The sequence below is a fragment of the Drosophila willistoni genome (genome assembly GCF_018902025.1).
Source record: "Drosophila willistoni isolate 14030-0811.24 chromosome XR unlocalized genomic scaffold, UCI_dwil_1.1 Seg143, whole genome shotgun sequence".
Classification (NCBI taxonomy): domain Eukaryota; kingdom Metazoa; phylum Arthropoda; class Insecta; order Diptera; family Drosophilidae; genus Drosophila; species Drosophila willistoni.
Window position 1 is genome coordinate 3,040,091 of NW_025814056.1, and position 13,118 is coordinate 3,053,208.

Below are 13,118 nucleotides of genomic sequence, written 5' to 3' on the forward strand. Positions count from 1 at the left end.
TAATGAGGTGAACACAATGCAAGCTTCATCCGAGGCCAACTGGAAGAGATCCGAATAGACTGCAGATGATTCTTTCAAACACATTTGTTATTGTGTTTGGGAATTGATCTGTACTGGATATAAATTAACTAAACGTTGTTACGTTTGTTTCTTTTTATTTATTTCAAAATTTTAAATATTATTAAATGTTCCTTCAACCTCGCATCATGGGAAAGAGGCCTTCACAACTGCCACGGCGTACAATTTGAATATCTGCCAAAAGTAAACGATGTCACAAAAATTCCAAAGAATCAATATTCTTGAAATTTACTGCTTACCTGCTCCACAAAACCGTGCACAATTGAACTTTTGCTCATTCAAATATAATTGCATATTGCTACCACAAATTGGATTGTATTCTGGTGTGGTTGGGCAACTGCCAAAACAATCAAGAAACTGTTGTGTGGGTGGAGGTAGGGTGACAAAAGGAGCTATGGTGCCCGGTATTCGACGATTATTAACCAATACCCAATTGGCAATTGGACGTATAGTTGTTGTAACCTGCCTAGATTCCTGTAGGGGGTTTGCTGTTGTGGTCTGAAAAACTAGAACATCTTGGCCAAGGCTCAAATGGATATATAGACTCAATAATAATAACGGAAATAGTTGCAAATGATGATACATCTCGAACGTTGCGCTTGATACTGAGAGGTGTCTATGTATCAGAATAAATATCTGCTTGAGACTGGTTTTTTTTTTGTTAGTGAGAATGAACATTAACTGTCATTAGTGGTAAATCCAGTTCAACTTAAGCTTTTGTTTACAATTTCATATGGGAAAGTCCCTGAGAGCATGCTTAAGTTTTTGAGTATGTGCTATAATTTTGTATTTGTATGTGTATATTTATATTTGTGGGTAAATTCAGAAATCGAATGAGATGATTAACCGATGATAATAACATTATACGGTGCAGTTGTTACACGAGGACCAGGCATTGAATAAGTGGGCGAGACATATTGCATGGATTGCTCCAGTTTGCGGTAGCTGCTTGAATGCATGCCTAGAAAACCTATTTGTGCTGCAACAGAATCATATTTTAGATGAGTAGCAAGAACCTGAATTTTAGACATACAATTTGATGTACTGGGCACAGGTAGTTGAGGTTTCTTCTCCTTCGCTTCGGCACCTTCTGAGGTCATGGCCTCTTCTTTGGAATTGTTATAAACCGGACTTATAGTTCGCTGCAAGCATTTAAAAGCCATATGTAAGCCTCGACGAGGTCTGCCACAACGACAAGTCCCTAAAAGACTATGATGCATATCGGATGATATAAAATAGCATTCGCCCTGATTGTCGTGCTTATAGGGACACAGATCTGTATAGAAAAATAACAAAGTTCTAAACGAGATTGTTTTTAAGTGTGTTGATTGTTTACCTTGTAGCTTTAACTTATCCTTTAGCTGAGAATCAATTTCATTTTGATTATAGAAGCGATTTTTTTCAACATCGGCCACATTAGACCAAACTTTTGGATAGTTACGACGAGATTTGTGCTCCATTCGCACTTGTTCTTTTCTACAAATCCAAATATACCTTAGTTGTAATTAAAAGAAAAAAAAGAATAATATGCTGTCAAATCTAAACTTACACTTTTCCAATCACTTTGGCTGGATCCATTTTATGTTTAATGGTGTTAATATTCAAGATTCTACAGTGACAACTTGCTTGTTTGATTGATTTTTGTTGTCAACACTTTAAAATTCTTAACCATAACAACGGTTAAAACTGTTATTTGTAGGTTTTCAAATTGGCGACAACATTCGATACAAAAAAAAATGATGTCAGCTGAAAAACGATAGATCGACCGATTATATTCAAATGGCAGCGCTGAATTTGCTGAATTGCGCTTTTTGCCTATTGGAGGCAACGTTCAGTGTTCCCAGGTTCATTGACAACAGTGGCAGCGCTGTCGGAGAAAAGTAAATAGTGGGGAATAAAATACAATTAACGGCTTAAACCGATAACCATATTTTAGGCTTATCAACTCAAAACAAGTAAGAGCAATAAAAAAAAAAAAACGGAGCAAAAGGTGCGTGGGTGTAACGAGAACGAGAACAGTTAATAATATTAACAAATATGTGCATAGATACAAATGTATACACCAGCGCATATATCGCCAAATAAACATAAACGAACGTCGTCGTAAGATTTATTTATGGATTAATCGGGGCCTTTGTTACGCTCTCACTCTCTCTTCTTATATCTCTCTCTTGCTGTTGGTGCTGGTGCTCTTTTGCTGCTGCTGCTCTCACTCTCCATCTATCGCCCTCTCCACGTATATACGTGTTGTTTGTGGAATTCGCAGCATTTAAAATACATACAAACATTATTTGTTAAGTCGTGGAACGGAAGACAACATCAGAAGCTCTCGTCTCGTGGAATAAATATCTGGGCGAAGCGGAATCAGAATAACCTTGGGGCGTGTGTAATATTCATTTATACCCGCGCGCCCAGTGTCCAAAGAATTTTAGAGTGGAGGAGCATACAACATCTGGCGAGATAAGGGCCAGCCCCTGCCCACCCCCGTCCCATCCTAGTGGTACATAATTATTGCAAAAAAACATACACAGACACACACATACGCACACACATCGGACAGAGTCACCCAGCTAGAGAACCTCGGAACGTGTAGAGTAAGTAGGGATTACGTCATCATTGTATTTGGAGAGCAATTTTTAGATTTTTCCTTTGCCCAAATAGATTTTTCAACGCCTATAACGCCCACAACACCTACACAATGATTCATGTGGGCGAAAACACCTGGAACCTGCGGATTCTGATCACAGATTTGCAGGTGGAGAAGACTCTTCGGGTCAAGGGTGACCAGCACATTGGTGGTGTGATGCTGCAGCTGGTGGATCCGGAAATGCCCAAAGATTGGTCCGATCATGCCTTATGGTGGCCATCGAAAAATATATGGCTAACACGGACGCGCTCGACCCTCGATCAGGCTGGTGTCCAAGCGGATTCATTTCTCCATTTTACACCCATGCACAAAACATTGAGGGTTCAGTTACCCGATTTGCGTTACCTGGATTATCGTGTTAATTTCTCGTCGAAAACATTTGGAGCTGTAGTCAGTCTATGCAAAGATTTGGATATACGCTATCCGGAAGAGTTGTCGCTCTGCAAACCATTGGAGCCAGAACATTTGAAGAAGAATTTTTCCAAGTTGCCGCAAAAGAAAATTGCCATAGCCGAACCCAATGGGGTATCTTATCTTCAACCAGCACCAGATACCAACTCATTTTTGCCAATAACAGCATATAATGGCAGCCAGGGGAGTTTGGATCGTTCAAATAATGGGAATTTACTGTGTGCCCCTGCCTCGCCGTATGGAACGACGCCAAGGCGAGCTGCCACAGCTCCAGGAACTCCTATTAGTTCTCCCACTGGGACCTGGAAGCATAGTACCAATGGATATGCCAGCTACGATTCGAATTCCAGCAGTTTTGGTGATTTCCAAGAGAATTTGGCCGTCTCACCGCGTTCACCTAGTCCAGATGTGAGGGCGCGCTTGATGAGGCCCAAGACATTGGTAGAGAAGGCCCGTCTTAATGTTGGCTGGCTGGACTCTTCGCTCTCTATTATGGAACAAGGCGTTAGAGAATATGATACGCTTTGTCTGCGCTTCAAATATTTCACTTTCTTTGATTTGAATCGAAAATACGATCAAGTTAGAATTAATCAGTTGTACGAGCAAGCCAAATGGAGTATTCTAAATGAGGAATTGGATTGCACCGAAGAGGAGAGTTTGATGTTTGCTGCTCTCCAGTTTCAGGTAAATCGCCAAACGGATTTAAATCCACCTGGCATCGATTCAGGCATAGATTCATCAAGTCAAGAGAACGGAGGCGATGACGATATCGATTCGGCTCTAAACGAGCTTCAGATCACATTGGAGGGACCAAATAATGGACAGGATGTTGGCAATATAACACGCATTCCGGAACTCTCCGATTATTTGAGATTCCTGAAACCTCAGCGTTTCACGCTGAAAGGATATAAGCGTTACTTCTTCACCTATCGCGACTTGCATTTACATCTGTACAAGACGCAGGAGGAATCCCGTAGAGGAGCACCCACAATTAGCATCAATTTGCGTGGCTGTGAGGTGACACCAGATGTACAACTAGCCCAGCGTAAATTTGGTATTCGTTTGGAAGTGCCACCAGAGGGCAGAAATGGACCAAACACAGAGGTCTGGGTGCGATGCGAGAATGAAGAGCAATATGCCAAATGGATGGCCGCCTGTCGTCTGGCAGCCAAAGGACGTTCCCTGGCCGATAGTTCGTACGAGAGCGAAGTGAGTAGCATCTGTTCTCTGCTGCAAATGCAAAAACCCGCCGCCCGTTCCCAGGCATCGGCAGCCCCACTCAACATCAACCCCGGCAGTGTAGAACCTCTGGATTATTTATCAACCAAAATGCTGCGCAAGCTATCCAGCAGTAAGGCAGTGCAACGTATTCTTGAGGCTCATGCCAATGTTCGTCAATTGCAGCTTATGGATGCTAAGCTAAAATATATTCAGGCCTGGCAATCTCTGCCGGACTTTGGGGTAACCCTGTTCGTCATCAAATTCGATGGTCATAAGAAGGAGGAGCTTCTGGGCGTGGCCCATAATCGTATCATGCGTATGGATCTCAACTCGGGAGATCACATCAAGACATGGCGATATAATACCATGAAAGCCTGGAATGTCAATTGGGGCATTAAATGCATGATGATTCAGTTCCATGATGAGAATGTTGTCTTTTCTTGCCAATCGGCCGATTGTAAAGTTGTACATGAATTTATTGGCGGCTACATATTCATGTCCATGCGATCAAAGGAGAATAATCAAACGTTAAATGAGGAAATGTTCCACAAACTTACCGGTGGTTGGTCATAAGGGAAGAAAGCACTATTGCACGAGCAGCGAGATTACGAGGATGAATCATTAACCAGCAGTTTTACAAGTGCCAAGCACAACTACTTTTCGCATGTTCTAAAAACAAAACAACAAAAAAAAACCTAAAAAAGAACAAAAAAACTATAAAAAAAAAATGATAAAACAAACAAAAAAGAAAACGTGCCCAGAAATCTTAAAAAGGGATTTCCCCGTTTGCCTTCGACTTTGGCAACCATTTTAACAATTGTATTCATAATATGTGTGTAAATGTTGACAGGATCTTTTTATATAGACTAATAATGTTGATGAAATATTGTGCCTTCATTTTTGCGGATTAGGAAGCAATCTTAACACTTAATACCGAAAACCGCATTCAAGTCAAAACGCACTAAAACAAAAAAAAAAAAAAAACAAAACAATGAAACGTAGTCCAAATGCAGCAGCCTTTTTTTTACATGTCCGGCAAAAAAATAATAAAAAAAAAACTAACCAGAACAATTTTTATATATATTATATATTGTATATTTATTAAACAAATTAATAAATAAATTATTTTATATATGTTTTTAATGATCGTAAACAGAAATGTGTATCTAGAGATATTTATGTTTGTGTCTGGTTTCATTTATTTATAACTTGAGCTCTGTTTATTAGTCACATTTATGGGGCGGAGGCAATAATATAAAGCCTGGGCATTGTTATTAATAATATATTTCAATTGAATTGATAACAACGAAAGCAAATGTGTACCACCATATAAGGAAAGAGAAGATTGGGGTGAATCGTCTGTGTTTGCGTTGTCTCTCTGCGTTGATTGATGACGACATTGAAGTTGAAGAGTTAACTTAAGTGTACGTTATGCAAGTCTTGCTAAATCTCGAGTATCTTCAATTTAATCCAATTAGGGTTAAACCAGAGGGCCGGGGCTAACTTCGACCGCGTCAAAGTTTGTATACCCTTGCAACATTTTTGGTAACTCTTTCCTTACCTATAGCCATCAAAAGTGGAAAAACGTTTAAGCTAAAAAGGCTAATGTTTGCGAAAGAACGGCCTACATAGGAAATAACGGAGTTATTGATCAAAGTCACTGTTTTCCACCGATCGTTCCTATGGGAGCTATATGATATAGTTACCCGATCCTTATCAAATTTGGCACAATCATTAATAGATATATTAAACTAACAAATGTTTAATTTGAAAGCAATCGCGTCAAAAGTAACGAAGTTATTCACCAAAGTCACTGTTTTCGAAAGATCGTTCCTATGGGAGCTATATGATATAGTCACCCGATCTTGATCAAATTTGGCATAGTCGTATATGTGTAATTAACTCACCAATATTAAATTTCACGACAATCGCTCAGAAAATAACGAAGTTATTAAGAAAAGTCACTGTTCGTGACTTTGCCATTTGTATGGGAGCTATATGATATAGTGATCCGATCCGGCTGAATCCGAGATATACAACGCCTGCAGTATATACAAACCTACATGCAAAATTTCAGCTCTGTTGCTCTTACGGTCTAGGAGGAGTTTGCGTTGATCCAGACGGACGGACGGACGGACGGACGGACGGACATGGCTATTTGAACTCGTCTCGTCGTGCTGATCAAGAATATATATACTTTATATGGTCGGAGATGCTTCCTTCTATGCGTTGCACACTTTTGACCAAAATTAATATACCCTTTTTGCAAGGGTATAAAAATAGCAAATTAACTGCTAATTTTCCTTTAAAATATCTGTAGCGATTTTATATTGCGAGAAGTTACTTCAATAACTAAATACAAAAATATTTATTGTCCAAATTTATCTAATTAATAAATATTTATTGACCAAATTTATCTGAAAATCTAGTAAAGTACTCACATGATTTTTGACACATTCAAATTTCGATGAAATAGCTTTAACTGCGCGACTTATCGATTTTTTTTAATGTACCTATCGAAATGAAAAATGTGCACAGTGAATGTTGCCAGACACGGAAAATTAACGGAACAGCGTCTGGCAACACTGCCTCGTGCTAGTTTAGCTTATTCCATTATAAATATCTGAGTGCTTGTTCTATTATAATTTACAAGTGCTAGACGCTCGTAATTATTTCCTCTGCCTGCGACCCAGTTTATTAAATATCCAAATATTAAAATGAACACCGAAGCAGCCAAGGCGGCCGCCAGCCAAGAAAAGATTGTCGCACAATTCCAACAGCTGCGAAGCGAGCAAAGAAATTTGGCCAATAGCCTTAACACGCTCGAAATGGATTTGCGAGAGCACAAGTGAGTCTGAGTCATTTGACAGGTCGCCCCGGAAAAAATCTCATCCCAATTCGTTTCCGTACAGAACTGTGATAGAAACCCTCCAATCAGCCGATCCGGAGCGCAAATGTTTCCGTCTTATTGGCGGTGTGCTATGCGAACGCACAGTTAAGGATGTATTGCCACAGCTGGTCGAGAACAAGGATTTCATTGCCAAGACCATCACCATAGTCACCGATGATCTGAGCAAAAAGGGAATCGAGCTAAATAAATTCAAAGAGGAGCATAATATTAAGATCCGCGGCGAACATCTGGGTGCCGATGGCGCACCGGGCAGCAAATCATCAGATTCGGAAGGGGCATCCAAATCGGAGAATCGCAATGTTCTGGTCTCAAACTAAAAGGACGAGCCGGCCGAAGTGTCAAAGATGGATTGAAAGATAAATTCAAATGTTGAATGTCAAATCATTTTTTTTTAGTTCTATAACACATTACTCGCGCTCTCATCCATACATACAGCACTCTCACTCACACAAAATCTACAGCCCCCACAATAAGAAAAAAAAAAAAGAAAAGAAAACGCCAGCAAAATTAAAAAAAATGCTAACTTTTTCTTAAACTTTCTTTAAAAGGGATTTTATTTGGAATGATGCCTATCATTACGGTGATAGTCCCGCTTGCCACCAGATTTGCTTAGCAAACGCACTTGGCTTATGCAAATATCATGGCTAACGGCCTTGCACATGTCATAGACAGTGAGAGCAGCCACGGAAACCGCGGTCAGAGCTTCCATTTCCACACCAGTCTGCCCGCGGCAGCGAACAGTCGATTTCAGGTGCACGCATTGCTCTCGCTCCAGCAACTTGGCCTCGACTTTAACCGATGATATTGCGATATTATGGCAAAGAGGTATTAATTGTGATGTCAACTTGGCTCCCATAATGCCTGCCAATTGGGCTATAGTTAGAACATCTCCTTTTGCCAACTGATTGGCCGCTATTAGCTGGGTTAACTGCTCACCAACCACAACATAGGCCTCCGCCTGGGCTATACGTGTAGAGATTGGCTTTTCTGCCACATCCACCATCTGGGCTTTGCCCTGAGCATTCACATGGCTGAGTTGGCTGCAATTGCGGCGTATTTGATGATGATAATGATGATTTTGATAATGATTTTGTTGAACAAGATGATGGATTGAAGAATGATGAATCAAGTCAACTGGAACTGGAACGGGACCTGCAATTAACCGCCGATGAGTATCATTGGGCGATTCTCCATTTGCGATAGATTCAACATGCCTGAGAAGAGCACACACAGACACAGTCAATCTTGTGACATGACATGGAAGATTCATTTGCAAAAACTCACCCGCATGCTGGCGTTTCTTGCGTTGAACTGCTGCTCCAATCAGATCAACCAGATCCTCTTCAGAGATATCTTTATTTCGCATGGCATCACGCAGAGAGAACTCTTTATTGCCAAATAGACATACTTTTATATTGCCATCTGCTGTCAATCTCAGCCGATTGCATGTGCCACAAAAATGCTCTGTCATGGAGGTAATGAATCCCACTTGACCCTGAAATCCTGGCACAGCATATGCCTTTGACGTGTCATTGGGACCATTTGGTAGTGCTTCAAAGTCGCTAAAACGCTTTCTTATCACTTCCAGTGTTTCCTTATACGATATCAATCTTTCCGTTTGCCATTTATTGCCACTAAATGGCATATACTCAATGAATCTCACATCCACTGGACGATCTCTGGTGAATTCAACAAAATCACAGATTTCATCTTCATTGAAATTTCGCATGAGTACACAATTCACTTTGGGTCTATAGCCCAATTGAATGGCCAAATCTATGCCAGCTATAACACGTTCCCAGCCCTTGCGTCGTGTGATACGCTCAAAGCGCTCCTTACGCAACGAATCCAGGCTAATATTAAGCGAATCCAGGCCAGCACGTTGCAAGGAGGGCAAAAGGCGGGTCAAAACTAAACCATTTGTGGTTATACCAATATGCTCCAATTGTGGCAATGCCTTCATTTCGGCCACTATATCGACAATGTCACGACGTATAGTCGGTTCGCCGCCCGTAAGGCGTATCTTACGTACGCCCTGCTCCACAAAGATACGGGCCAATCGTATAAGCTCTTCATTGCTTAACAGATGAGATTTAGGTTGCAATGGCACTCCTTCGGCGGGCATACAATAGTCACCTGGTGGTAAATGAAATATATATGTATAAGTATAAGGAATGTGGTAGGTGTTTTTCTTTCTTTCATTTTGAAATATTAATAAATCTTGGAAAATTTTCAACATAATGAAAGGAGAGTTATATTATAGTTTTTCCTATAAGAATCATCTTCAGTTTCTAAAGGGCACATTCAATAATTTCCCCTTACCCTTAGGTGAGATTTAATGCAATTTTGACGGGGGAGTCCATGATAAAGACATGATTTAAAGGTTATATTTATTTGTATAAATTGTAAAAACGAATAAGGTTTATTTAAATTTAAAGAAGGAAACGGATAAAAGTATCACTCTTTACACTTTTCTGTAATTAGTTTATATTTTTTCAAAAAGTTGATGTATGATTTTCAAGTGTGACGCGAAGGTTAGATATTCTTGGATCTCTCTGCCCATTCAAAACACACGAAATTTTGAAATTTCCATAACAAAATGGAGACAATATGTTTGGGCCTAGAACAATCTTTTGGGTATAACTTTTGTTTGTCCTCAAATTTTGTAGATTGGTGTAGATATGTACATATATATATATATAATTTTTTTTTGAGAATTTCGCCATAACATTTAATTAAGGTATGACTGTTGAAGGGGGTTAGCGGAGTGGAAAAAAATGTCTTATCATTAAACTGAAGTAGTGACGATAACAAAAACTATTAAACTTATATTGATTTTTGTTTTTTTTTTTTTTTTGTTGTCGTAGGATTCAACAACACCAACTTACAACGTAAATTACAGCGTTCTGTTAGGGAAATTCTCAGATAGGTATGATGTCGTCCAAAACTATCCGTTAGGGGCGAGACCTATAATGAATATTTGATGAATATTGTCATTAGTTATTGATTTCAATTGTACTTTATTTCACAAACTACCTTTCTATCAACTGCTCTCATTGTGCTGGTTGCTGTTGCTGGTGTTGTTTGAGCACTTGTTGCCAATTTGAGGTAACCGGTTGTAGCCGCAGTCGCTGCCATTTGCCGTATAGAAGAAACTGGACCTGCGCCGCATTGATGTTGGAATAACAACAGATTCGCGTGTCTGACAAGAAGCCGCATTTCATTTGATTTGAATTGATGAATGTGTTTATATTTTTGTATTAATTTCTTAAAAACACATTCAAATTGATTACGTAAGGCCAATTTAGTATGTATTGGATGGAACCAAGAGGGAGGAGGTAAGAGGGCGACAGCTTGGGTGTCAGATTCAGTTTCTGCAATTTAGACAATTTGATGTGATAAGCAATTACATTGGTCACAACAAAAAAAACACACACACGACGAGGTTAAGCAGAAGGTGATACCGGACTATCTATCGACTGCACTGCAACCGGCTACTGTTGTTTATAAACTGAGCTGAGGTAAGATCATATGGGGGGCTATTTGCCCGTCTATTAGTAAGCTTTTTTTTTTCTTCGTCGAAAAGCTTTCATATCGAATACTCTACAGGGCTGGACTTAGAGAGATGATGGCCAAATGGGGCAACTAAATAATATAAATAAAATCTGAAGTTCACTTTTCCATGCCTTTCTCCTAGTGTCGGCTTTTTCTCGCCCCTTCTGTGGTGGTCCCGCGGGCTCTACCCTAAATCCGACCCTGTGTACACTTGTCAAGTAAGTCATCACTGTGCTTAACTGTGTGTGTGTACTGTACTGACTAAATGGAAATTGGACGCCAAAAAAAAGGGGGAGACAAATATAATTAATGGAGTTTGACCCACGTAGCTAATCATTAAAAATAAAAAACTCAGCTTTTTTAATGTATAACTACATTAAACTACCTTTTAGACTATAATTTTGTCGCTATTCATTTCGACTTGGTAACGATCGAGAGAACATGAACATTATTGCTTGATAAACGAATGAAGTTTTTGATTTGCTTAGGTCCCTTATATATTATGTTTGAGAAGTTTTGGATTTTTTGTTTTAACCTCCTGCCAAACTAAGCCGCTGTCTAAGTGTTTTCTCTTAAGTGAAAATATATTCATTCACATGTGCAAAATTTCTGCGACAACTTGTATTTCCACAAAAAAAACTAAATAGAAGTCAAGATATCCGGTTGAGGCAGCTGTGGAATGACATTATTTGATGGTGATTAGGATTTCTTGGCTAGTAGATAACTAAAGGGAAGAATGATTATATACTCGATTAAAGAGACTAATTTAAAATAATATTTATTTTGTTTCTTAGCAGCTTTAAATTTTGAACATTTAGCAAAAAATTGATTGTAAGATAATACGAACTGAAATTAAGATGAAAGCTTTTGTACCCATATCCGTTACTAAATAAATTAGTTGAAAGCTAAAATTACTTTAATCGCTCAACAATTTCGGTCATATCTTATCTGTATATCTATTATAGAAATCGCCAAAGAATAAAATCTTAAACCCTTTTAAAGATGTTTTGATTTTTAATTAGATATTATTAGCCTGCCTCTTATCTGTTGGGTATTACCTAAAAAATATTTAATTTTTAATTAGGAATGTAACTATGTTCATTTGAAAGCGACTACTGAACAATGTGAGAACAGATAAAAACAAAAATGTATCCCAAGACCTTAATTGATAACAAATATTCCCCTTTTGAAAACTAAGCCTCTGAATCTGAAGGGAGATCTCGCCACTCTCTTTTCTTCTTTCCTTCGCTCTTCCAACACTCTCCAGTAGTTGTATGTACATATGTACATACATATGGAATAATTTGGAATAAGTTATTCATTTTAATTTCTCTCATTTAGTGTGAATATTGCTTTGTTGCGGATAGGACCACAATCATTCAGAAGAGTTTTTGGTTTTTTTTTTTTGTTTGTATTTTTACATTTATCGTTTGTTTATTTCAAATTTGAAACTTCAATTGTGTATATTATATACACACAAAACGTATTTTGGAACATCATCATCATCATCATCAACGGCAAGCAACATGCATGGCGCTCCGCGGTTTAATATCAGACGAATCTCAGTTTTCTTTACATTGGGCCTATTGTTCTATGTGTTGGTGATCTCCGGCAGCTATTATGAGTATCAAATAGGCGGCACTATCAGTAATGCAAGACCGGAAAAGGTTTGGGAATATGTGGCCGATTTTAATAAAATGCGTCTACTAAATCCCACCATGTGAGTTTAAGATATTCAAGGAAATTTGCGCTGACTACTATATAGATGATATGGATTTCTTCATTCAATAGCATAAATTTCAAAATATTAGCAGATCATGGCCACGCCCATGATTGGAGATATACAGTGGAATATACCGAACGCCTATCACATTGGCCACATTGGATAAATACAGCCACAGCCAAATATATGGTTACAAAAACTAAACCTGGGGTTACACCCATTGAATATGCCATACAATCGACCCATGAGACTTGCTTCTTTAAAGGATTATACTGTCGTAAGCACCTACTACCAGTCCAGATAAGTCTAGTGTATTAAATTTAAACCTTTTCTTGTGTTTTCTTTAGTACACACTCTCAGTGAGTTTCGCTTTAGTGGAGTCAAAAAGGATACCTATGCCCATGAGAGAATCAAGTATCAATGCCCTCCACTTTTGAGTAGCATGTGCCGAAGAGAGCTTGAATACCAGAGGCAGGCTGTTATTCATAATTTAACTCATATTTTTAACAAACAATCTACTTAAATACACAATTAATAAACAAGTATTCAAATTTCAATGCAAGCAAACAAAA

At 38.8% G+C, this 13,118-nt stretch overlaps 6 protein-coding genes across 7 annotated transcripts; 3 read left to right on the plus strand and 3 right to left on the minus strand.

Annotated features, from left to right (window-relative positions):
- Positions 1-138: 138 nt before the first annotated feature.
- On the minus strand, positions 139-804 carry LOC26529100. Its single transcript, XM_015177829.3, has 2 exons — positions 318-804; positions 139-252 (listed from the first exon to the last, which is right to left on the minus strand). Exons 1-2 carry the CDS (start codon positions 754-756, stop codon positions 194-196), a joined length of 498 nt encoding a protein of 165 aa, XP_015033315.2. The 5' UTR covers positions 757-804; the 3' UTR covers positions 139-193.
- Positions 805-860: 56 nt separating this feature from the next.
- LOC6645583 lies at positions 861-1,929 on the minus strand. Its single transcript, XM_015177783.3, has 4 exons — positions 1,628-1,929; positions 1,415-1,554; positions 1,112-1,354; positions 861-1,057 (listed from the first exon to the last, which is right to left on the minus strand). The coding sequence occupies exons 1-4, from the start codon at positions 1,654-1,656 to the stop codon at positions 921-923; spliced, it is 549 nt and encodes a 182-aa protein (XP_015033269.1). The 5' UTR covers positions 1,657-1,929; the 3' UTR covers positions 861-920.
- Positions 1,930-1,985: 56 nt separating this feature from the next.
- On the plus strand, positions 1,986-5,404 carry LOC6645584 (unc-112-related protein). Its single transcript, XM_002067883.4, has 2 exons — positions 1,986-2,672; positions 2,740-5,404. The coding sequence occupies exon 2, from the start codon at positions 2,777-2,779 to the stop codon at positions 4,928-4,930; it is 2,154 nt and encodes a 717-aa protein (XP_002067919.1). The 5' UTR covers positions 1,986-2,672; positions 2,740-2,776; the 3' UTR covers positions 4,931-5,404.
- Positions 5,405-6,923: 1,519 nt separating this feature from the next.
- LOC6645585 (probable prefoldin subunit 2) lies at positions 6,924-7,768 on the plus strand. Its single transcript, XM_002067884.4, has 2 exons — positions 6,924-7,205; positions 7,270-7,768. The coding sequence occupies exons 1-2, from the start codon at positions 7,075-7,077 to the stop codon at positions 7,583-7,585; spliced, it is 447 nt and encodes a 148-aa protein (XP_002067920.1). The 5' UTR covers positions 6,924-7,074; the 3' UTR covers positions 7,586-7,768.
- Positions 7,769-7,804: 36 nt separating this feature from the next.
- LOC6645587 (molybdenum cofactor biosynthesis protein 1) lies at positions 7,805-10,779 on the minus strand. Of its 2 annotated transcripts, none has more exons than XM_023177407.2 (4): positions 10,305-10,778; positions 10,157-10,235; positions 8,553-9,404; positions 7,805-8,420 (listed from the first exon to the last, which is right to left on the minus strand). In XM_023177407.2, exons 1-4 carry the CDS (start codon positions 10,485-10,487, stop codon positions 7,822-7,824), a joined length of 1,713 nt encoding a protein of 570 aa, XP_023033175.1. In that variant the 5' UTR covers positions 10,488-10,778; the 3' UTR covers positions 7,805-7,821. The 2 variants fall into 2 exon arrangements, with proteins under 2 accessions (XP_023033175.1, XP_002067922.3); XM_002067886.4 differs by having other exon boundaries at positions 8,362-8,482; positions 10,305-10,779.
- Positions 10,780-12,290: 1,511 nt separating this feature from the next.
- LOC6645588 lies at positions 12,291-13,103 on the plus strand. The gene is made up of 3 exons (XM_002067887.4): positions 12,291-12,543; positions 12,615-12,823; positions 12,894-13,103. The coding sequence occupies exons 1-3, from the start codon at positions 12,350-12,352 to the stop codon at positions 13,067-13,069; spliced, it is 579 nt and encodes a 192-aa protein (XP_002067923.1). The 5' UTR covers positions 12,291-12,349; the 3' UTR covers positions 13,070-13,103.
- Positions 13,104-13,118: the final 15 nt, after the last annotated feature.